The 25570-nt window shown below is 43.1% G+C and overlaps 1 protein-coding gene across 4 annotated transcripts in view; it reads left to right on the top strand.

The window, feature by feature from the left end:
• The first annotated feature begins 4063 nt into the window (after window positions 1–4063).
• The window catches only part of FUBP3 (far upstream element (FUSE) binding protein 3), a 54009-nt gene continuing 32502 nt past the window's right edge, over window positions 4064–25570 (top strand). For 2 of the 4 annotated variants that reach the window (XM_012639842.1, XM_012639844.1), the window contains exons 1-2: window positions 4064–4246; window positions 17531–17636. In XM_012639842.1, coding sequence (XP_012495296.1) covers window positions 4163–4246; window positions 17531–17636 — 190 coding nt within the window. In that variant the 5' untranslated portion in view covers window positions 4064–4162. The remainder of the gene's footprint in view (window positions 4247–17530; window positions 17637–25570) is intronic. The other 2 variants (XM_012639843.1, XM_012639845.1) reach the window with 2 other exon arrangements.

Below are 25570 nucleotides of genomic sequence, written 5' to 3'. Positions count from 1 at the left end.
AAGAACAATTACAAGACATTGTCAGATTGGATTTTTTTTAAAGACCAGTTATAGGCTGTTTATAAGAAACCCAATTTCAATGTAAAAGTACAGATAGGTTAAAAGTAAAAAGATGACTAAAGATATAGAAAGCGGGCTGGTCAGAGGTGGCTCACGCCTGTAATCCCAGCACTGTGGGAGGCTGGGGAAGGAGGATGGCTTGAGGCCAGGCATTCGAGACCAGCCTGAGCAAGAGTGAGACCCCGGTCTCTACAAAAAATAGAAAAATTAGCCAGGCATTGGGGCATGTGGCTGTAGTCCCAGCTACTTAGAAGGCTGAGGTGGGAGGATCTGTTGAGCCTAGGAGTTTCAGGCTGCAGTGAGCTATGATAACACCACACTGCACTCCAACCTGGGCAACAAAGCAAGACCCTGATTCAGAAAACAAACAAACAAACAAACAAATAAACAAAGATATAGAAAGCAAACAATAATGGTTTTAAAAGTGGAGCATTTATATTAATATCAGACACAATGGTCTTCAAAACAATATTGCTGGGGATAAAGAGGGACATTACAAAACAATAAAAGGATCAATCCACCAAGGAGACAAAACACCACCCTCCTGACCCTCTGCCTCCTGCCTACCCTGGTCCTTTTCCCTATGGCCCTGTGTGGCGTGCTGTGTCTTCTAGGGATCCCTTCTAGGAATCTTCCTTTATGATAATCATTTTCATATCTGTACATCTTACCATGCCTGATTAAAACAAATTCTGGGTACATTTTTGGAATACCTGAATAGTCCTATATTTACTAAAGAAATTGATTCATAGATTAAGATCTTCCAGAAACAACAAGAAAAACAAACAAACAAAAACCCTCTAGGCAAGATGACTTCACTGAAAAATTCCACAAAACATTTAAGAGAGAAATAAGACCAATTCTACACAAACTCTTCCAGAAAAGAGAAGAGGAGGTAATATCTCCCAATGCATTTTATGAGGCCAGGATCACCCTGATACCAAACCAAAGACATGACAAGAAAAGAAAACTACAGACCAATGTCCCTAATAAAGGCAAAAATGTTCAATAAAATATTAGCAAATCAAATCTGGCAGAAAGGATAATCATCAAGACCAAGGAGGGTTTATTGTGGAAAAGAAAGGCTGCTTCAACGTTTGAGGATCAATCAATATAACTCACCATGTGAACAGACCAAAGAATAAAAATCATATCATCTCGATAGATACATAAAAAGCATTTGACAAAACTCAACATGCATTCATGATAAAAACTCTCAGGTAACTAGGAAAACAAGGGAACTTCCTCAACTTGATAAAGGACATAGACAAAAACCTACAGCTAACTCATACATAACAGTAAAAGAATGAATGCCTTCCCCTCAAGATGAGAAACATTTCAAGGCGGCTCTCACCACTCCTATTTGATACTGTATTGGAGTCCTAACCAGTGCAACAGGCAAGAAAAAGAAGTCACTCATATTACAAAGGAAGAAATAAAATGTCTGTATTTACAGATGGCATGATTGTCAGTTGGTGCCACTCTCCCTCCCTCTGCTTTGCGGAAGTTTAACGTTCCAGACAGAGGCTGCTCCATCAGCCTTGGCTGAGGAGTAGAGAGGACATGTAGCAGAAGCCCAATTGACCAGCTATGTTCATGCAGCATGAATGAGAAAAAAACTGTGTTGTTGTAAGCCACAGAGATTTTAAGGTTTGTTACTGTAGCATAATCTAGACTCTCTTTACTGATACAATTTCATTTTAGGGTGGCTTCTAGTTGGTAATATCTAAGGAAAAGGCATTTCAATGTCATCAGTAACATATCTCCAAATCTCAGAGTTGGGTGGTTACTTTAGGTGATAGTCTCATATGCTAAGCTAGAAACAACCACAGGATGTAGATTTTTAACCTCAGAGAATCTCTATTCTCTGTGGGCAAAATCGTTCTCATTCATACATTTCACAAATATTGAGAGCCAACTCAATGCCAGGCATTGTGCTAGGTGCTCAGAAGAGCACAGAACAAGGCAAACACCATCCCTGTCCCAGCCCTGTTTTATTCTAGTGGAAAAGATAGATAATAAACAAATAATTGCATGATGATTTAAAAGCAATGTGGTAAGTGCTAAAATGATGAAGTCCAGGATATTAGTGAAACATCTAAAAGTGGACCTGCCCAGTTCGGGGTCATCGTCCTCTTCTGCACCATTAATAAGGGACTGACCAAAGTGACTCAACAAGTAAAAGAAGGGGAACCAGAACCCTATCTTCCTGCTTAGGCATTCTCTGGTCTTTGGATCAAACCTTGGAATGTATCTTATATTTGGTCCAATAACCCTGTTTTCACTATTTATACTCATAGGGAGAGCCAGCTGGAATATGGGTGAGTCAACATTGTCACCATACACACACACACTTCCAAATAGAAGTATCACTAATATTTGGTTCAGTTGAACCCTCTCTTTTCATGAAAGTTGATGCCATTGCCATATCTTTGACTTTTTTTTTTTGACACCACCACTCCATCATATCCTTGACTTTTACAAGTATAGCAAAGTTATAACACTCAACACACGCAGGCTGGGCAACAGATAGATGTGTTGGCATGGTCCAGCCTCATGACAGCACTTCAACAACATAGCCAACCATATACTTTCCACCATGAGTGGAAATATTTTTTCTGAAAGTGATCATCTTCAATCTTGCAATTTTGTCATAATCTAGGAATTATTCCAATTTAGCAGTATTCAATTCAAAGTAAGTTTACTAAGCACCTACAATGTGCCAAACTCTAGGGATACGGGAAAAATAAGTCTCTGCTCTAAAGGAACTCACAGTCTAAGAGAGAAATCATTAACAAATAAAGAACTATGCTTTGATTATTAGCCAGGTATTCCTCATGCTTCTTTCCAAAACCCAAAGCTCTCCTAGCATTCTGACATGGGGGCAGGGGAGAATCATCAAGAGAAGTCATATTGGATTTTATTTATTTTCTTTTCTTGGTGCTCATCTTCCTTCAGAACTTCAAGATGGGCATAAAATGCTTGACAACACGGTTCTCCATTAAAATCCAACTCCTGGGCACCATAGGGCTTGGGAAATATTAAACACAAGGGCAGTCGTGTTGATCCAAAGATGGGCAGATGACTTGGATCTGCCACTAACAAGATGTGTGTGGAAGCCCCTCAGCCTTGTTACTTTGGGGCGGGGCGGGTGTTTGCTCATTTGAAAGAAGAGCCACCTCAAAGGCTCAAGTGTATTCCAGCACTAAGACTCATTCACTTGCTTTTGAAGATCTATACCTAGTAACTGCCATTAAGAAAAAAGAGTAAGCATTCCAAGAAGCCCTCTTGCAATACGGTTTTGACTCAGCAGGCAAGGAAGCAATGATGGTCCTGTGGTATTTCCTGTACCCCGAGAATCCCAGAGTTCGTGAAGGAATGTGTAAGACACCACGCTGGCTTTCCAGTGGGAGCGTCCTTCCTCAGCCGTGTCACCAGGCAGCCCCGGAGAGAAGTGGCGTTAGCCCATCCTCGTGCAAACTGTCGCGCCAGAACTTGGGCCTGGGACGCCCTGCACAGGCGGAACATTGACATTTTGTGGTGCGGTCCCTTGCCCTCCATGCCTCACTCTGGTGCTCACGGTGCCATTACAAAGCGACCAGTCCCAATATTCCAAACCAATGGCCGTTTCAGGGAGGGGCTGCCATGGGTCAGGCCCTTAGTGAGCCATGACAGCTTGGGGTGTCATCTTGGGAAAGCCACGTCACTCCTGAGACTCCAAACGGCCGGTAGCCGGACATCTTGGGGCCACACTCGGGCCTCAAGGACCAGTCACGACATCTTCGACTGCGCTGGACCAACCCCCGTCGTGGAACGGCGGACTCTCCACGAGGCCCTCAAAACCGGACAGCGGCCTCGCGCTCTGAGTCCGCCCCTCGCTGCGGCCCCGCCCCCCACTTCCGGCCGGACCGCGGTCACGTGCCCTGACCCCGCCCCGCAGTCGCTGCTCCTCACTCCTCAAGCGTCCCGGCTTCCCTTCCGCCGGAAGTAGGGCGACTTTCCCTTTCCGGCTACGGGTCCCCAAGCGGAGCGGGAGGCCGGACCGGGGAGCCGAGCGGCGGCGGCGGCGGCGGCGGCGGCGGCGGCGGCGGAGGGGCCGGCAATGGCGGAGCTGGTGCAGGGGCAGAGCGCTCCGGTGGGGATGAAGGCCGAGGGCTTCGTGGACGCCCTGCACCGAGTCCGGCAGGTACGGGCGCGGCCGGCTGGCAGGAGCACGAGAACCCGAGGCGGGGCCGGCGGGTGGGGAGGAGGGGGTCGAGCCAGGGGGCGGGAGGCAGCCTGGGCCGACGCCTCAGCTGGGCCGGGCAGTTCCGTGGGGCTCGTGCAGCCGAGAGGAGCCTGGGGATGAGGCCCCAGCGAGAGGCCAGGCCCAGCCTGTCGGGCGGGTCTCCCAGGTGCCTGAAGCCGCTGGGAAAGGGTTTGCCCAGAGCGCCTGGCCCCATCGCGCCCCCGCGCCCGGATTGGACCCACAGGGTAGCCCGCGTGGGGTTCTGAGGTTCGCTAGGGGAGAGGGCTAGGGAGTTCACGGTATGGGTTTGGATAGAAACACAAGGCAGCTGTCTCACGTCCAGCAGCTTGTTAAAACTTGGAAAACATCATCTTTAGACTTTCTGTATTTCGAGGGTGGAGTGGAAGGACGGCGAAGACATCTTATTTTGGAGGGTGTTCTTTGGAGAGGGGAGAGAGGGAGGTGTTAAACGGGTGTGGATGGTCCCCAAGAGGTAGAAATTTCTTATGGCAATAGTTTTCCTCTATTGGGAAGAATGTGGTGTGGACTAGTTCTGATGGTGGAACTTTACCATCTGACAGTGTCATGCATTTTGTCAGCTGGTTTTTAAGAGATTGCAAGCTTCCTTAGAGAATGAATATGGGACCTGCCAAAAATACTCGTTGGCTTCTGGAATGGTGCTTAGAACAGAACGTGTCCTTGTATTGTGTCTAAAATGTACTGACAAGTTAGCCATAACACTCAAACTTCTCTGTTGAGTGTCTAATGTTCATCATCCCTCCCTATGTAATTGTAAGTGCACTGATACTTTAAAAGTTGGGCTATAACTAATTACTGCTTGATTCCTAACAGAAAGCCACAAGACTCATTGTGTTAGAAGAAGGTCTCTCCACTTGGGCGCTTGAAGATATGGTCTTTACATCTTTTTCCGGTATTCCAGGGAAGGGACCCCTACCTGTTTCCCAGATACTGACTTTTCATGTTAATACTGATGCACCTATAGACATACTGGATCCCAGAACTTTCCAAACCTGTGGTTCCACCTAAAATTTTATCTGATGAATTGTTACTGTCTAGGCGCCAACCAGTACGGTAGTGAGTATCCGTCTTACTTAGACTTCAAAGCCGCCCACTGGCTGTATGGATGAACATGCCACCCAGCTCCCCTTCTACCATTCTGCTTGCTGGTGTGTTACAGTGCTCTCTACAGTACAGGGTCCTGAACCTTGTTTCTCACTGGCTACTAATATGTATTGGCTTTCACTCTGTGCTGATGTGTGACGGTCACCTTGTTGGCCCTTTGTGTCCAGGAAGAATTAGAGTCACTACCCTAAAGAGCTCAGATCTGCAGTTGGCAGAAGGCCTGTAGTTGAACATAAAATGAATTTTGAACCATTGAGAAGACTTTCCACTTCTCTTGAGCCAGTGGTTGAACTCATATCCTTGGACAACCTGCTCGAGAGGGAGACCCTCTGTTAAATGCTGACCTAAAGTGGATTGTTGAAGCAGTGCTGTTTACTACTGGCAGTGAAAACTTCATTGGAATTGTTCTCAGCTCTGAAATGCACCATTGACTGGAGCAGTAATAAGCCCAATGGAGACAGGGCTGTAAGTGTGTTCCTTCTGAATGTTAACAGCTGGAGGGCCATACTATCTCCAAGGATTTGATGGCCTTTAAAAACTAAAGAAAAAACAGGTTTGTGAGTAACTTTAGGTTTATTTTATAGATTGACATTGAGCAAGAACGGAATGTTAGAAATCTATAACACTGCATGCTTACGGTAAAGCTTACCTCAGAGAATCTCATATTATATGGACCTCTGGATGGTGGCGGTTCTAATTCTACATTTTACACACAGCATGTTGCAGAGATATGTTTTTTCCCCAGAAAATGGTAATAAAAAAACAGTATATTTCTTCACTTAAATGATTGCAAAACTTTCCCCCCTTTATGTGTCCTCATAAACCTCAGCGACAGTCTGTAAGTCCCTCTTAAATTTGTCAGAGAGCAGTAGGCTGTTTTTCTGGCAGGTCATAATAGAGGGAGACCCTTTGAGCTGACCCTGCTAGGAATTGAACGTGCAGTTTCTGTTAAGTCTGGTATGTGGAGTCCAGCACCTAATCCACTAAGCTTTCCTTCTGGCATCTTGAAGCCTCCTTTTTTATCCTTTGTACTCTTTCCAACAAAGTGAACCGATAATTGTTGTTAGTTCACTCTGAGCATGGTATTCTTAGATTGGAAAGGGATCTCTAAAGATGTCAAATAAAATTTAAAATCTTCCCCAGCAGTGTGAAGTCTAGTGAGTTAATAATATTGGCATAACCAGGTAATTTACATCCATTCTGAAGGATAGTAGAAATGTGATCTGATTCAGTCCCATTGATGAAGATCTAGAAGCTGCTGCATATTAAAAAACATGTCTAGTTTTCACAAATCATTGGCTGGTTAAAATATTTCTTCAATAGTTTAGAGAAGGCAGGATCCTAATAAAGGTGGGATGTGGACTGAAAGCCAGAGTAGGTCATCCTGTTCCATGATCATACTCTGCACCTCTATCTTGGTTACAAGGGGACCTCACCAAGATTTGTATGAGTAGGTGCAAGTCTATTTTATTTTGTTTGGTTTTTCCAAAGATAACTTTTTAAATGTCCCCAAAATTTCACTGGTGAGGTTTAGCAGCATCTGTCATCAAGTGCAAGCAATTGCATGTTATCAGAATAGCAGAACACCACAGTGTATTACAGATTCCCAGCAGCCTTCTATAAGCTGTTGGTCATCACCTGGTAGAAGTTCTCTTGCGGAACTGCTGAGGCTTTTTAAGACTTTAAGCTCCTGTCTTGATCTAGATAGACCCAGTCAATGCATCCGTGCTGTATAACTTCAGAGTATTCCATTCATATAGAACATAGTATAAATGGTGCTTCATGGAGCTGGCAGCATGGTGGCCCTACACCCAAATGAGTGTAACCAAGCCATTGTAGAATCAATAGAAAGGAACTTTTTTTGAGACAGAGTCTCACTCTGTCACCCAGGCTAGAGTGCAGTGGCATCATCATGGTTCACAGCAACCTCAAACTCCTGGGCTCAAGCAATCCTCATGCCTCAGCCTTCCGAGTAGCTGGGACTACAGGCGTGCACCACCACGCCCAGCTAATTTTTCTATTTTTAGTAGAAACGGGATCTCACACTTGCTCAGGCTGGTCTTGAACTCATGCACTCAAGCTCAAGCAATTGACCTCGGCCCTGCAGAGTGCTGGGATTACTGGCGTGAGCCACTGTGCCAGGCCTGAAAGTAACCACTTAGCTGCTAAATTTTACCAGATTAGACCTGGAATGTCTTCTTTACTGGCACTTTTTTTTTATTTTTAAAAATTAAGATTAAATACTTATAAAATATATCTACCCTGAAACGGTTAAGAATGTAAAGTGTTGCTGCCCTTTACTGGCACTTTTTTGGGAAAATCTTGATTGGTGTGGGGCCTCAGAAGTTCCATAGTCCTCCAGAAAATGCCTCCTAGTGCACCTGTTTCCCATTTTGAACCTGAGCAGTAGATAATTGGGGATGTATGCTGGATATCCTGCGCTGATTTGGGGCTTTAGTGATTTGAGATCCTGACGTTTACACAGCACTGTATTTCCTTTAGGAGAACACCGTACATCTACTATTAAAAAAAAAAAGGCCTCCATTCATTGGCTGTTGGATATGCCTTGTGAAATTATGCCTTTGCTCATTTAATATATGTTTTCCACTCACAGCAAAGTCAAGTGTGCTGAATGTTCGGGAGATCTAAGTTGTACTCCACTGAGACTATCTTGTACGTGTCCAGTGGTTGAACAGTACAAATCAGCATTTCACAGGGGACTAACTCTGGCCCGTACACTCATTTTAGCTTTCTGAAACACTTGAAGGAAACCAATGTCTGCAGGAAATCCATGGGCTGCTCCTGTGTCTTTGCTTTGGTGGGACCCAGTAGAGTACCCTGCAAAGAGTGACTCATTGTTAAAAGGTTTTGGTGATGGCACTGCACTCATTTGGGTCACCACATGTTAATGGGGAAGTGCTGAACTTCATATTTGGTATTGAAAAGTAGGTAGTAGATACACATTCCACTGTATGCCTCTAAGGCCTTTCTTGTTTTCAGCTGACACTTATTTATCTTTATTTTAAAAATCTGCTAGTCTATGTGTATAATCAACCTTTGATTTCTTCTGAAGTCCCAGTTATTTCTTAGATACAAATTTGTCTAGACCACAGTTACCAAACTAGTGGCCTGTGGGCATACTTTGACCCACACAGGGCCAGCACTTGCATGTAAAAGTTTTCTGTCTTCACTAGAAAAGATCTGGCCACACTGCTACCCTGTCCTGCGTGGCGATGACCATCAGCAGGCGCCAGTAGGTGCTGCCCCTTCTCGTGGGGGCATCACTCTGAGTTGTCTTCACGCCTGCCGCCTTGCTGCTGTTTCACATTGCCCGTTGGGATGGCTAAGTGACACCTTTTTTTCCTGATTCTTTTCCACAGTGTGAGCTCATCATCTCTGGGTTTTATTTGAAATTCCTAATGGAAAGAACTCTGGATGACCAGTTAGGAGATCTGAGTCTCGTGCAAGTAACTGCATGACCTTGGGCTAGGCTGGCCTTTCCTAGCATTTCATCTGTAGGCTGTTAATAGATCTCCCATGGAAAAGGGCTCTTGGGGAATACAGGATTAAATGAAGGTGAATTGGCTTCTGTACTGGAGACTTCTCAGAGCCTTTAATATGCTTATGTGCATTAACTCCTGTAAGGGTGTAGAGTGTGTATTGTAAATACCCTAAAGTTGTATCACTCATGCCCTCTTCTCATGGAACCAAATTTCATTCTGTGGATCAAGCTTCAGTAAATGCTGAGCTAGATAATCTTTTTTTTTTTTTTTTTTGAGACAGAGTCTTTCTGTCACCTGGGCTAGAGTGCTGCCGTGGCATCATCATAGCTCACAGCAGCCTCAGACTCCTGGGCTCAAGCAATCTTCTTGCCTCAGCCTCACTTCTTGCCTCAGCCTCATGATGCCTGACTAATTTTTCTATTTTGAGTAGGGACGGGGTCTCACTCTTGCTCAGGCTGGTCTCAAACTCCTGAGCTCCAGTGATTCTCCCGTCTTGGTTTCCCAGAGGGCTAGGATTACAGGCGTGAGCCACCTCGCCGGGCCAAGCTAGGTAATCTTAACAGTCCCTTCAAACTCATGAACATTCAGAGCTTCCATCTAGCTGGATCTGAAAAACAATCTTGACCATGTTATTTTGGCTCTTTTGCTTTCTCACATGTCGTATTGGGTATCTATTCAAATTCCTCTCTCCCTGCTTTTTTCTGTGTGGTCTTTTTATTCTGTTGCTTTTCCTTAGAATCATCCCAATTGAGAATATTTTGGATTTGGAGCTCTATTATAAAGACACTCAGTAAGGGATAGCCAGTACTTCTTTTGGAGACATGGACTACACTTTTATTCTAAAACCAGATGGTAATGAATCACTTGCGAGACAGAGTGGTGTTAATGGAAGTAGTGATGTGGTTCAGATTACTTGCCATTCACTGAGGATCTGCTGAGTGTGGCTCTTGCTGGGTAAGACAAGTTTGTGGCTGGTTTTATCTTATTGTGGAATTGGATCCTCACAACAACCAGGTAAGGTAGTCAGGATGAGGGCTCTAATTCTTGTTTCATGTTTGAAAATAATGAGCCAAAGGGAGATAAAGCAGTTTTCTCAGAGTTACACAAATAGTTAATATATGCAGTAGTTCTTAGACCCATGCCTTTGGCATTTTAAGAAAGACTTGGTTCCTTAGCAGAGATGGTTGGATAGTTGTCCATCTTAGTAAGATGACTACAGCGGAGTCTTTGAACAAAGCATTTGAAGGGATGCTGGTGGAATTAAATAGAATGGAGGGGCCGGACGCAGTGGCTCACGCCTGTAATCCTAGCACTCTGGGAGGCTGAGGCGGGAGGATTGCTTGAGGTCAGGGGTTTGAGACCAGCTTGAGTCCTGAGCAAAAGTGAGACCCCCATCTCTACTAAAAATAGGAAAAATTAGCTGGGCGTGGTGGCACGCACCTGTAGTCCCAGCTACTCAGGAGGCTAAGGCAGGAGGATGCTGGAGCCCAGGAGTTTGAGGTTGCTGTGAGCTAGGCTGATGCCATGGCACTCTAGTCAGGGCAACAGAGCAAGACTCAGTCTCAGGAAAAAAAAAAAAAAAGAAAGAAAGCTAAAAAGATAGAATGGAGGGGAGAAAGCTAATGGGCATGTTATCTTTAGGGCTTTTGGTGGAGGGAAACCTCCACCTGGAGCAGTACTTCAACTTAGAGCCTCTACTGATCATCTTAGCATTCTTCCTACAGATGGGCTTTTCCATATCCTCTTAAATTTAGCAGTTTTTTAATGAGCACCTTCTATGTGCCAGGCATTTGCTATGCATTAAGTAAGTTCTTTCACTTTTTCAGAACATGGATCTTTCTGAGATTCTTGAAAACTTTTAACCTCTCCCTAGAAATATTTAAATAGTTTTTATGTAATTTCAGGAAGTTCATGAATTCTCTAAAGCTAAACCCTAGGGCTCCCAGTTAAGGTACTTTTGACCTAGGGGTACCCGTACCAAGGTGATTGAGATAGGTCCACTCAAAGAGTGGTCTGTAATGGGGAGAGAGTGTAACCAATAACTTCTCAGTGTGATTATGCTATTTAGAGGTAGTTTATAAAGTGATTGACAAACATAAATATGGGAGTATTTAATTCTGCCCAAGTGTGGGTGGGATGAGTTTGTCAGGAAAAGCTCCTGAGAAGAGCCGACATCTTATTCAACTGTCATAAAATTCTTTGTTGTAGTTAATGCCAGTAAATAGGGCAGGATTGGCCAAGGCCCCATCGCTGATGACAACAATAGCTACCATTCACTGAGCCCATGTTGTGCTGGGTGCCAGGCAAGGATTCTCATATATGTTTTTTTATTTCATGGTCACAAAATCCCCAGGGGTAGTATCGTGAAGTGGTTATTAAGAGATAGACTTTGAATTCAGACTGTATGAGTTCAAGGTCTGGTTCTGCCACTTACTAGCTTGGTGACTTTATAGAAGTTATTTAACTTCTTCTTCTTTTTTTTTTTTTTTTTTTGAGACAGAGTCTCACTCTGTTGCCCAGGCTAGAGTGCCGTGGCGTCAGCCTAGCTCACAGCAACCTCAAACTCCTGAGGTAAAGCAATCCTCCTGCCTCAGCCTCCCAGAGTGCTAGGATTACAGGTGTGAGCCACTGCACCTGGCCTATTTAACTTCTTTAAGCCTTAGTTTTTTTCATCTGAGACATGGAAACGTTAGTTGCTAGTAGTAATAGTTTAAAAAATCATAGCTAGGCCAGGCATGGTGGCTCACGCCTGTAATCCTAGCACTCTGGGAGGCCAAGGCGGGTGGATCGCTCAAGGTCAGGAGTTCGAGACCAGCCTGAGCAAGAGCGAGACCCCGTCTATACTAAAAATAGAAAGAAATGATCTGGACAACTAAAAATATATATATATAAAAAATTAGCTGAGCATGGTGGCTCATGTCTGTAGTCCCAGCTACTCGGGAGGCTGAGGCAGGAGGATCGCTTGAGCCCAGGAGTTTGAGGTTGCTGTGAGCTAGGCTGACACCACAGCACTCTAGCCCAGGCAACAGAGCAAGACTCTGTCTCAAAAAAAAAAAAAAATCATAGCTAATAGTAGAAGTTAGGAGGTTACCTTGGGGTCAGTAGTAATGGAGGAGGACATGAGGCAGGCTTCTGGGGTGCTGGTCATGTTCTTTTTCTTGATCTGGGTGCTAGTTATGTAGGCATTTTAGTATGTGAAAATTGAGCGAGCTATAAACCCAGGATCCATGTGCTTTTCTGTATTAGCATTACGCTCCAGTAAAAGGTTAAAATAGCACACATTTCAGATTACTAACTATGTGCCTAGCATTGTTCTGGGTGCTTTACGTCTGTGATATTGTTATCCCCATGGACATGGTTCCAGGCAGACTGGCTCCAAATCCCACAGTAGTGAGAATAGTAGCTACTTTATAAGGTCACTGTCAGGCACTTAGTGAGTACGCAGTAAATGTGATACACTGTCTTCTTTGTAACCTGTTAGGTAGTGGGATGAAGGCATTCAGGTAGCTTTGTCTATTTCTGGTTAGTATAAAGTTCTAACAAGTGTGAGGTTGTGAAGGTAATCACAGCTTCGTATTGGGATTTATAAGGTGAACTACTTTGATTATGAAACAAACCTGTTTTCAGAATTTTAGTCTCAAAAATGTGCAATGGGAATAATTAATTGCCATGTTTCCTAACTTTAGTGATTTGTGTATGACCTTTATGATTTTTGCCATATCGTTGAACCCTCAGTATACTATTTGCTTAATATTCTTAAATTTAGATTTATTTAAAGTATCTTTAAAGTGAAACTAAATCCCTATCATAAATGGAAAACTTTGCCATGCATAGAAGGTAACTATAAGAACAGTATATGTATAAGTTTGAAAATATTCAACCTCCCAAAACAAAACGTACCTCTCCAAATCGCCTGTGTCTTCCTCTTTGAGAATACCGGTTTAGTCTGCCCCTGCATTTCACAGGGGAAGACAGCAAGGAGCAGGGCCCTTGAAGGCCTTACCCAAGGTCATACACCAAAAGAGCTGGCTGGAAAACCAGGACTCTTGAGGGATTCCTGGTCCAGTGCTCTCCTCCCCCAAGTTCCCACTAACCACTGGCAGTGGAGGCTAATTGTCCGTGACGTTACTTTATTTTTCCTCTATCACTATGCTTAAAATAGCTCAGGTAGTGAGATAGCCCATTTGCCTCCCCTCAAAAAGGGGGAAAATGACTCGTGTGGTAGAAAATCAGTAGCAGAGTCCCCTCAAGGTCATACTTGCAGATAAGGACTAGAGTGGCCTTGGTTTTGTTGGAATATCCTGGCTGTTATCTGCTGGCCTACACCCTTATGAACTGAGGGCTGTACCTCACTTCCCTTAAGTAGCTACTGTTTAAAATGATCAATTATGATGTGAAGAATTGCTTGAGCTGTGTGCACTGGAAGTCATTAGGTTTTAAGTCCTTGAGAATTGAAATACGCATTACATGGAAGAAAGGGAGCTAGCCAAGTGATCAGGAGCGTGGACTCTATTATCAGGGAGGCCTAGCTGCCTCTTATAAGGGGGGTGACTGTGGGCAGGTCACTCAGCTTCTTTGGGCCCCAGTTTTTCTTGTCTTAAAATGGAAATAATAATACCAACCTCATAGAGAGTCATTGTGAGGAATAAATGAGATAGCATATTTATTTATTTATTTATTTGTTTTTGAGACAGAGTCTCACTGTGTTGCCCGGGCTAGAGTGCTGTGGCGTCAGCGTAGCTCACAGCAACCTCAAACTCCCAGGCTCAAGCGATCCTTCTGCCTTGGACTCCTGAGTAGCTGGGACTACAGGCATGTGCCACCATGCCCGGCTAATTTTTTCTACATATTTTTAGTTGTCCGATTAATTTCTTTGTATTTTTAGTAGAGACGGGGTCTCCCTCTTGCTCAGGCTGGTTTCGAACTCCTGAGCTCAAACAATCTGCCCGCCTCGGCCTCCTGGAGTGCTAGGATTACAGGCGTGAGCCACCGTGCCCGGCCCGAGATAACATATTTAAAGTGCTCTTAGAATGCCTCACACATAGTAAGCACTCACTAATTTTTAATTCTTACTGTTTTATTAGATTCTTAAAATCATTTCTTAGAACAAGGTGTGTGTGTATAAAGGAATACATTGTTTCTCTACAATATATTGTAGTATGATGTACAATGTAATATAAATGTAAATTATAATTTTGTATTGCAGTGTTGAACTCATGGCTAACATTTGCTTAGCAATCTACTGACTTCAGAGCTCCACCTCTTAAGTATTCTATACTGCTTCTCCTTTAGTGGAAACTTCCCAAATTATAGATAACTGAAGCAAGCATGGATTAAGAACAAATCCCAAGCTTTAGTCATTTTAGAAGGATGCTTATTGATTTAATCCAAGTGGGAATAGCAAGCTGTTGTAATACTTTTAGCATGTCAACTTTGGGGAAAAAATTATATTCCAGCAACATGTGAAATTATTATGTAAATTATAAGGAAGGCCAGGGACTCAGGAATGCATTTTAGCTACTTTAGAAGAAAGGAAAAAGATCTGGAAGCCAACAGGCATCATCAGAAGGGCATGGGGACAGTGTCACGTGCCTGGTGTGTAGAGCTGTGTTTTGGGTCCTGTCTTTGAAGTGACTCCGTACACGTGCTGCTGGGGACTCCCGAGAATCACAATCCCCTCTACCCCTTCGTTCTGTGTTTTGGAGTCATCTCTACTATTGGCTGGGAATGTTTCGGGCCATCTTTAAAAAACAGCTGGGCCCATAACTGTGAGAACCCCCACGCTGGGCATTTACTGCTCAGTTCATTGTGGCAGATGAAAGGGTCCTTGTGAGGTTTGTGCTGCTGCGGTGTTCTCACCTTTTAAATCCACCTGTTTTACCAGCTGAGTCCTTAAAGGTGGCTTTTGCATCTTTAGTAAGTAGCTAACCTCTACAAGCTTATCCAAAACAAATAGGGAAAGTAAGATTGCAAGTTGGTGGTAGAATGCTGTTGGGTAAGATTTACATGGCACTTTATTCTAGAGCAGTTGACCCCTTGCCTTGAGACTTGGATATAGGAGGTAGGGGTCCTATGAGCATTCTATCTTTTTTCGTTCGTTTGTTTATCTTTATTTTGTTACATTCTAGATTATTGTTTTAATTACTTATTTAAAAAATGTTTTAAAGCAAGCACTTATCCAGGCTACCATCATCTCTAGCCTAGGCAGGAGTCAGCAAGCTTTTTATTTAAAGGTCTGTATAGTAAATGTTCTATGTAGGCTTTGTGCACTGCATGATCTCTGTGCAGATCCTCAGCTGTGCTGTTGTTGTGTATAAGCAGCCACGGACAATATGTAAATAAATGATTATGGTACCGTTCTAACAAAAGTTGAATTACAAAGGCAGGTGGTTCACCAGCCTCAGTTTGCTCACCCCTTGCCCAGACTATGGTAGTATCTCTAAATGGTTTTCCTACTCCTGTCTCCTAGCAGTCAAGGTGTCTTTTAAAAATAAGTCAGCATGTTGCTGCCCTGATTAAGACTTAAAGTAGCTTCCCATCAGCCTTCCTACAAAATTCAAGCCCCTTATCATGACCCAAAAGGCCCTATGTGAACTGCCTGTACTTCTTGGAACACATCTAGTTCTCTCCATGCTGGCGCCTGTTGACTTCTCTCTTCCAGGCTCATACCTACCAAGCTTGCTCCAGCCTCAGGGCCTTTGTACAAACTGTTTTCCTCTGCATAGAATATTCTGCCTCAAATTTTTGTGTAGGCAGCTCCTCATCATCATTTAGGTCTCAGACCAGATGTCACTTCCTCACAGCGGCCTTCCCATCATCCTGTTTAAAGTAATTTTCCTAAGCACTCGGAAAGTTATCATCTTCTCTTACTATCATAATACGCATCACCAACTGAAATGACCAGTTCATTGATGACCTGGTTTATCACATAACTCTGCCCCAGCTGCTGACTCCAGGAGAGTAGGGACCTCAGTGCCTGGAACAGAGCCCATCACACAGCAGGTACATTTTTTTTTTTTTTTTTTTGAGACAGAGTCTCAGTCTCTTGCCCTGGGTATAGTGCTGTGGCATCGTTACAGCTCACTGCAACCTCAAACTCCTGGGCTCTAGTGATCCTCCTGCCTCAGCGTCCTGAGTAGCTGGGACTACAGGCACATACCACCATCCCTCGCTAATTTTTTTTTTTTCTCTATTTTTGTTAGGGACTGATTTTTTCTATTTTTGGTAGAGGTAGATTTCACTCTTGCTCAGGCTGGTCCCAAACTCCTGACCTCAAGCGATCCTCCCACCTGGGCCTCCCAGAGTGCTAGGATTACTGGTGGGAGCCACCATGCCAGGCCACACAGTAGGTGCTTAACATTTGTTGAGTGAATTGCCTGGTTTTACAACCCTGGTATTTGTGAAGTGCTTTCCAGTGTTCAAAGCTTCTCTGCCTTCGGGGTATCTTATCTTTTCAAAAACTATGAAGCAAATGGTATTATACCCTGGGGATCTTATGCAGGGAGAAAAGAGACTTACCCAATTTCACAAAACTAATAAATACCAGGATGCCTGACATTTAAATCCTGCATTTGGTTTACAGTATCATGGTTGTCTTTGGTTGTTGGTTTGTTTCAGGTAATTTATCTTTTTTGGTCCCAGGTCTTAAGAGTTCTAGACATATTTAGACTAGCTCAGAACTACCGCCTGAGACTTTGCTCTGGGAGACCGTTAGCTCAAGGCTTCTTGGGCGTAGCTCTGCAGGCCCATGGTCACACACACTCAGAATAAACCTCTTTAAATTAAAAAAAAAAAAGGTTTTGCTCTGGAGGATAGCTGTGCTAGCTGCCCTTCGATGCAGCCCTGTTCCTTACACTAAGGGACTAATGTCAGGAGCAGTTGCTGTAAATATTCCTTTGGTTAAATGAAAGAGATGATCTATTATGAAGATCACATTTAATTTCCCGATGAGAACAAAGTAGATAAGTATGAAGTTCTGCATACCATTTGTTTCTGGAGGAAAAAAATTAATAGTTATGTTCTGTTCTTTCACTGTTAATAATAAAAAAAAAAGGTTGAAATAGCTCTCAGAGATTATATCCCTTTCTCTGGTACGGGAACCCTTCTGTAATTGTTTGGACTCTTCTGATGAAGAGAAGGAGCTTATTGTTTTATATCCCTATAGATCATATCGTCAGTTTATAGGCAAAGTTTATAGGATGGGTACAGTCCTAAAGAGTTGTCAAATTTGAGCAAACAAGGCGTTTTAAATATTCTTGGGGGAATTTGTTGCATAAGGGAACCCTCTGAGAAAGCCTTTTGAACAAAATTCTTCATACGGGCTGCTTTTTTTTTTTTTCTTAAGGAAGCAACATACCAATACTAATTTGCTTGCAGAAGACACATATTTGGAAGTATTTGATTTCCAAAGACACGTTATTATTAAGAGCAAAAGAAAACTCAACAGTGAAAAGTGTTTGTCTTATCGTGACACTGCCCTGCGTGATCTAGATGGGGAAGAAATGGGATAACAGCCCTTTAAAGAGGACTCTTGTCTTTCTTCCTCGGATGGAGCTGTGGTCCGTTTCTGAGTATTTAAATCTGATTTTCTCTGTAGATTGCTGCTAAAATTGATTCAATTCCTCACTTGAATAATTCCACACCTCTAGTGGACCCCTCTGTGTATGGATACGGAGTACAGAAACGGCCCTTGGATGATGGAGGTAAGTTGCTGTAAATACCTTTGCCTTTCAGATGGTAGTGAACCTGCCAGTTAGGTTTGCATCTGTCAGCCATCTCCTTAACGACTCTCACAAATGTCACTCTGTTAAGAGGAATGGTTGAGGAGAAGTATTTAGGGTGATTTTTCTCAGCAGTTCTTAGGCATTTGAGTTCCTATTTGCCTTGATAATGTAGGAATCTTTTCAGCTGGGCTCTAAAGTAAACTTGGCCCCTGAGCATCAGCTTGGATGTAATTGGACCTATTTGAAAATTTGGTTTCACTTAGTCCTCTGCTCTTCCAGTGCACATGTGAGAACTGAACTTTCCACTTTTCTCCAAAGAAAAGCTAGGATTGGTGTATGGCTCTCAGGAAGCTGTGGCTACATCTTGACCTTAAAGAATGGGAAGAAGGATGTGACCTTTCTACAGCCTATGTGCCAGGTTTTTCACCATTCCCATTTGTGACAAGCTCTTTCTAGAAACATCCATTTTTCATTCATTCATTTATTGTTTTGTTGGTTTATTTGTATACCCTCCTCCATCCCCAAAAGAACTTGAGACCCCTTAGAAGTGCCCAATCACCACCGCTTTGGGAAAGAGCGTCTATCAGATGTGTTTCTGCAGAGAGCTCAGACTTCCTTCATATCATATTTTGTGTCCTACAAATCAGCGCTATAATAGGAATAGTGAAATACACTAGATTGCACGTGAATTTGCATGTAGTCGGATAGGTCAGTGTCTTCTCTGCTGTTCTTTCTGTGGACTGTGTATGCACCCAATCATGTATGTGTGTATGTATTTCTGTGATATTAAGTGAAAAAATCAAGGTATAGAATAGTATGTATTGTGTAATCTTCTTTTCCAAGAAAGTGCATGTTTTTATGTACATAGAAAAATAAAATTGAGGCCAGGCTTCGTGGCTCCCGCCTGTAATCTCAGCATTTTGGAAGCCCGAAGTGGGAGGATTGCTTGAGGCCAGGAGTTAGAGACCAGTCTGGGCAACATGGCAAGACCCTATCTTTACAAAAAAGTTTTTTGTATTAGCCAGGCTTGGTGGCACACACCTGTAGTCAGGAGGTCGAAGTTACAGTGAGCTATGATTGTGCCACTGTACTCCAGCCTGGGCAACAGAGAGCGACCCGATCTCTAAAAAATAAATAAATAAGGCCGAGCGTGGTGGCTCACGCCTGTAATCCTAGCACTCTAGGAGGCTGAGGCAGGCGGATTGTTTGAGCTCAGGAGTTCGAGACCAGCCTGAGCAAGAGCGAGACCCCATCTCTACTAAAAAAAATAGAAAGAAATTATCTGGACAACTAAAAATATATAGAAAAAATTAGCCGGGCATGGTGGCGCATTCCTGTAGTCCCAGCTACTCGGGAGCCTGAGCCCAAGAGTTTGAGGTTGCTGTGAGCTAGGCTGACGCCATGGCGCTCACTCTAGCCAGGGCAACAGAGTGAGACTCTGCCTCAAAAAAATAAATAAATAAGAAAGAAAGAAGAAGAAAATTGGATATGATGATTTCTCTGGTCTCTAGGAATTCTAAAAGAGATGGTCATTGTTTTTAGATGTGGGAGTATTTTTGGAATAAATGTTTAGACTCACAACTGTGATGATTTTAAGGGGACAGCACTCATTTGAGTAAAAATTCTTGTCTATTTTAAAAACTGTTCATGATCATGAAACATGGAAAATACACCCAAGACCATTGGAACTGAGATAACCATTTAAACTGCTGCTCCAATGTGGCATCCTGCAATCTTTTATATTTGGTATTAGTGATTTCTTAGATTAAATATGGCTAATTACGTTATCTGCATTTTTGCCTTAGTGCAAAAGCTGTAATGCAAAGTGACCTTTTTACCCTTTCAGAGCAATTGTGCTTTGGTTCTTCCTGTGGGACATCCATTGTAAAAATAGAACTAAGTTGTCTGGCTATGTGCACATATCTCGTTAATGGACAGTGTCTCTGGTCCAATGTTTCCAGAAATCGAGATCAATACATTTCACAACTCATTCAGCCTTTCACAACAATTTCACAATTCAGCCTTGGTTTTTTTCACCTGCTGAATGGAGTTGAAGTGTTAAAACTTGTACATACAGTGAACAGGTAGTTCACTGTGTCTTTTGCATAAGGAACACCTAAATATTTGCAAATGAAACCATCTGGCATTTTGCAGACATTTTTCTTGAATCAATCCTTTGCATACCCATTTGAAAGAAATTAGTATTTTTTTTTTCAGTTATACCTAGTTCTGGAGGAGAAATTAGTATTGATAAAAAGATTATTAGTTTTGATAAAGAGAACTGGGTCACAGGCAGATGTAGCTGAATCTGCCAAGATCACCCAATAAGTTCAGAATCTCATTTAAAACCCTAGTTCATTATTGTATATTTTCACCTCTTTTTTTGATAGCCATAATTTTTGCATGTCTACCTTTTGGGGACTAAGTCTTTACAGACAGAAAATGAACATGTTTTCTCTTTTTACTCCTAAATATTAAGCCTTCTTGTAATAGGAAAGAACCTTTCTGTGTCATGCCAGATCTCCTGTCATCCCTGGACGCCTTTTCTTATGTTTTAACAGATTGTATTTGAAGAATAAGACATTTCCCTCAGGCTTTTTACATTTTTCATTACAGCTTAATAAAAGTAATCCTGTCTTCTGTTGAGCACTGTTTAAATAACAGAATTACACAAATTGCTTTTTTCTCCAAGCTGGTCTTCAGGTGTAGAATTTGAGGATTACATTGAGCTCAGTGAGAACCCTGGGCATTTGGGGCCTGCCACAGCCCCTTGTCTGTTGTCTTCTGATGGGGATGAGGTCACTGGGCCAGTTCTAGTCTTCAAAGAGAATAAATATATGAATAAACAGATTATGTTAAGGGGAGTGATGTTCATGTTTACTTAGCCTTCTAAGACTCAGAGTCTTGCCATTGGTGCAGTAAAAGTTTAGAAAAGCAGAGGCAGAACAAGAAGCAGGAATTCTGGCTTTTTTTCTTAGCAATAAAGATTACCAAAGGCTTTGCAGTTGTTTGTTTGGTTTGGCTTAGGTGTTTTTTGTTAGAAGCTCACCGGATCACTTCTTTAGCAATATGAACTTTCTAACTTTCCTGTTAAGCAGGGTTCTTCAACCTTTAGGGAGTTAGATTTCAATCCTCTAGAAATTTTCAGAGGTGTTATTCGGATCGATTTAAAGATACTTGAACTCTTAAGTTAACTAGAAAGGACCCTAACATAGGATTTATTCAGGACATTGAGATTTGCAAACAAGCATATGCATTGGAGGATTTAAAAATGTGCTAGGCAGGCTCATCCAAAGGCAGAGACTTAGCTGATCACAGTTGGTTACAGATCGTACTCTTTGTTCCACTCTTCCCACTCCTGCGCTTGACTAGTCTCTTTTTTAATTGACAGCTAATAATTGTACATATTCATGGGGTACATAGTGATGTTTCAATGCATATAATGTTTAGTGATCAGATCAGGATAATTAGTATATCCCTTATCTCAAACATTAACATTTCTTTGTGTTGGGAACATTCAATATTTTCCTTCTAGCTATTTGAAACTACATGTTATCGTTAATCGTGGTCATCCTACAGTGCTATACAACACTAGAACTTATTCCTCCTGTCTAGCTGTAATTTGTTGATCCTTTAACAAATCTCTCTCTCTCTCTCCCCCTTCCCCTTGCCTATCCCAGCATCTAGTATCCTCTGGTCTACTTTTTACTTCTATGTGATCAGTTTTTTTTCACTTCCACATAGGAGTGAAAACATGTGGTGGTTAACTTCCTGTTCCTGGCTTATTTCATTTAACATAATGTCCTCAGTTGCATCCTAAATGACAGGATTTCACTCTTTTTTATGGCTGAATAGTATTGCATTGTTAATATACACCACATTTTCTATATCCGTGCATCTGTTGGACACCGAAGTTGATTCCATATCACTGTTCTGAATAGTGCTGCAGTAAACATGGGAGTACAAATGTCTCTTCAATACAGTGGTTTCCTTACCTGTGGATAAATTCTCAGTAGTGGGGTTGCTGGATCACATGATAGTTCTCTTTTTAGTTTTTTTGAGGAACCTCCATACTTTTCTTCATAATCTTAAGAGAAAAAAATGTACTAGGCAGTGGAACCAGGGAAAAGGTTTGTTCCTGATGTAGAAAGGGATTTGGGTTGGTTGTGTTTCAGGGAGTGCCAATTTGGAGCTGCGTATCAGATTGCTGGTTTTTGAGCCTGCCTGACACCCAGCAGTGGAACCTAGAGCTCCGTTTCAAAGCTTGCCTGGGTGTCCCTCCCTGGGAAGAGCAGTCATTCCACCGCGCCCCAGCTCCAACCTGTAGCATCTTCAGTCTTGACACCCACTTGTTCTGACAGTCTTTGAGGCACACCGTTGGTACCCCAATTCAGGAACCCTTCTGCCCCTTTCAGTCTCGGTTGTGTAAAGTACTCTCCAGTACTGTACTCACGCTGCGGCTGGAGCCTCTTCCTAGAGCCAGTCCAGCCAGCCTCTCCTCTTCTGCAAGACCAAAGGCAGCGGCCAGTAACTGCGGTGCAGATCGTCCTAACCTGGCCATCGCCTGCCTGCCCTTCCAGGCTCGTCCATATTCTGCACTCTCTGCAACAACCTGATCATCTGTCTCCTCATTTTTTCTGAACCTCTTGCCACCCACCTCTCTGCCTGGCCAGCTCCTGTTCAGCCAGCTTCCTCCTAGAAACTTGTCCTCATCCTCATCTTTTGACTTTCTTCAGTGCCTAGCCTCCTGACCTCTCTCCCTCTTTTGTCCTTTCTTCCTTCCCTTTCTCCTTGCTTCTCCCTTTTTCCCACACCTGCCTCGCCAGTGAATAAGTCACATTCTGCTCTGAAGTACTAAAGCAATTTATTCGTCCCCTCGTCTCAGAGCACATAGTATCCTCCTTCATTCTGCAGTTCCCGGCTTGTGTCCTGCACCTCTCCTGCTAGAGTCTACGTGCCGTGGTCACAGAGACTGTCTTCCTTTCCCTGTGGACGTTACATCGTGAATGAGTAAACTCTGCATGCTCAAGTTCTCCCTTCTCTGCTACGATTAGGGTTTTAAAATTTTTTTTGAAAAGTAAGCTTCAAATTTAAGAGAATGATAATAACTGATTGGTTTAGAAGTGCAGATTTTTTTTTTTTTTTTTTTGAGATAGAGTTTTGCTCTGTTGCCTGGGCTAGAGTGCTGTGGCATCAGGCTAGCTCACAGCAACCTCAAACTCCTGGGCTCAAGCGATCCTGCCTCCCGAGTAGCTGGGAATACAGACATGCACCACCATGCCCGGCTAGTTTTTTCTATATATTTTTAGTTGTCCAACTAATTTCTTTCTATTTTTAGTAGAGACGGGGGTCTCTTGCTCAGGCTGGTTTCGAACTCCTGACCTTGAGCGATCTTCCTGCCTTGGCCTCCCAGAGCTCTAGGATTACAGGCGTGAGCCACCACGCCCAGCCTAGAAATGCAAATTTAAATTGCATCTAAATCAGAGGTTGGCAGGCTTTTTCTTAAAGGACCAGACAGTAAATATTTTAGGCTTGTAGGCCTTATGTCCTACCTCCCCAGCTGTGCCATTGGAGTGCAAAAGCAGCCATAGAGGATACGTTAGGAGCGTGGCTGTGTTCCAGTGGGATGTTATTTACAAAACAGGCAGCTGGCCCTTGGGCATAGTTTGCCAGCCCCTGGTCTAAAATCAGCCTCATCGAATGATTAACTCTAACACTTTCTTGATCTTCAGTTGGGGAATTGTACAGAGAGTACCCCTCCCTCAGTTCCTTAAACAGATCTCTGTCTCAGGTTCTACTGTCTAACTGCCCTGACTGCCTGAGACAAATGGTTTCTCGTGCTTCACCAGAGCCACTGACAGATAGAGAACTCAGTTCTTATCTTCCCCTTTGTGTCTCTGCTGACCAAGGAGTGTGGCCTCTCCACTTTTCTTCCCTGGAAGAATTTTAGGGAGTCATGTCCCCTTGAACTTTTTTAGTTGAACCGAACAGGCCTTGTGCTCCCTGCCCTCTATGTAAAGGGTGGCACCAAAACTAGAACTTCGGGTGAATAAAGCCCTGTTCTCACCATGGGGGGAGGGGGAGAAGGCCTGCCTTTTCTACCAAAGCCTAACCTTCGATGTTGATGTAGCACAGTGCCTTCTTATATAGTGCCACTCTTTCTAATTTTATTCTGATAATACAGTAGGTACCCCCTCATCCATGGTTTTGCTTTCAGCATTTTTGGTTACCCATGGTCAACCACTGTCTAAAAAGATTAAATGGAAAATTCCAGAATAAACAATTCATAATATTTAAATTGTATGCTGTTCTGAGTAGCATGATGAAATCTCGTGCTGTCCCACCTGGGACTTGAACCATTTTTTTGTCCAGTGTATCCACTCTGTATGTGCTACCCACCTGCTACTGTATAGGAAAAAAAATAGTGTATTTAGGGTTTAGTACTATCCGTGGTTTTAGACATTTACTGGGGGTCTTAGAATGTGCCCCTCATGGATAAGGGGGGACTATTGTATTCTTATGGGGTAAAGGAAGAATTCGTGGTTATCATATGAATTATTTCTATAATAAGATTGAAATGGAATATTTTTATGATCCTTGCCAAGTTTTGTTTCAGCACTTGTGGCATAGGGCAAAGAGAAGGAGGGAAAAAAGGAATGAGGAGAAAAAGACTTTAAAATCTCAGACTCTAAAGACAAATAAGGGATAGCAGGTGCCGGTGCTGGGTGGTGGTGAGGGCCACAGTCCTTGCTGCTGAACGGCATGGGTGCCCAGACTGCTGCCTGTGGCCTGCACCTCCTTAGGCGGAGCTGCAAGTGCCAAATTCTCCACTTGGGAAAGAGAAAAAAGTGAATCTCAGAGATGTTGATACTTTCCCTGAATGGAGGACTGTGACAAGTGCTGAGGAGGGATGAAAAGCCAAGACTGAAACACAGTTACTGAGAGTAGAACAGGGTGGGAGGGAGATTTGCCTTTTGTGATGTAGGTAAAGTGAGTCAGGGATGTTGGGCCGCAGTTGTCAAACTGGGTTAATGAAGACTTCCCAGGGCTTATGTGGGTGTGGGACAGGCTTAAAGGAATCCTTTTCCAGCCCTTCAGCCTCTGTCCACCCTAAGAATTGTGTCTGCCTACAAAGGTTGTGTCCTTGTCCTCACCACGCCCCTCCTCACATTTGCACCTTTGGTTGGCAGTGGTATATCATGGGGGTGGTGACATCCTCAAGCAGAGGGTGAGTCAAGGATTCTGAATGGGAAACGCCAAAGGGAAGCATGGAGAGTCTTGGTGAGAAGTACTGAAGGGGTCAGGGTCTGATTGTATCCAGCTTACAAGTCATGGCAAAGGCGCCATGCCCAGCCCCCCACTCCAGTAATCCCTGATCCTTTTTCCCTACCTCCCTTCACCCATCTGTCCATTTTAGGATTATAATTCAGAAGTGAGGTGGTAGTCACATGGCTGCATGTGTGAGTTGGAAAAAGGAAGTAAGATTTTTTTTTTTTCCCTAGCAAAGTATGATCTGACTGGACAGTTGACAATTTGCTAATCCAACTAGGTGAAATAAGAGATATTTTCCACAAAAATGAATGAGCTGAATCTGCAGCATCAGTGTTGGGATAAAAATATAACTGACGCTCATATACAATGCCTGTTATATTCTTTGCAGCTATTAACCTAGGAAAAAAATTTAGATGTCAAATTAAAAGAGGATTCATAGTATTTCAGAGTTCATCTTGATGGTCCAACCTCTCTAGAAAACAGTTTTGCAGTCTTATGACACCGTGCATTTACTATATAATCCACAATTGCACTCCCAGGCATTTATTCCCAAGAAAAGAAAACTTGATGTTCACACAAAAACCTGTCCACAAATCTTCATAGCAGCTTTATTCACAGTACCCTCAAACTGAAAACAGCCC

This window comes from Propithecus coquereli, unplaced genomic scaffold (assembly GCF_000956105.1).
Source record: "Propithecus coquereli isolate 6110/MARCELLA unplaced genomic scaffold, Pcoq_1.0 Scaffold142, whole genome shotgun sequence".
NCBI lineage: Eukaryota > Metazoa > Chordata > Mammalia > Primates > Indriidae > Propithecus > Propithecus coquereli.
Note: the sequence above shows the minus strand (reverse complement) of the source record. Positions and strands in the feature narration are given on the sequence as shown.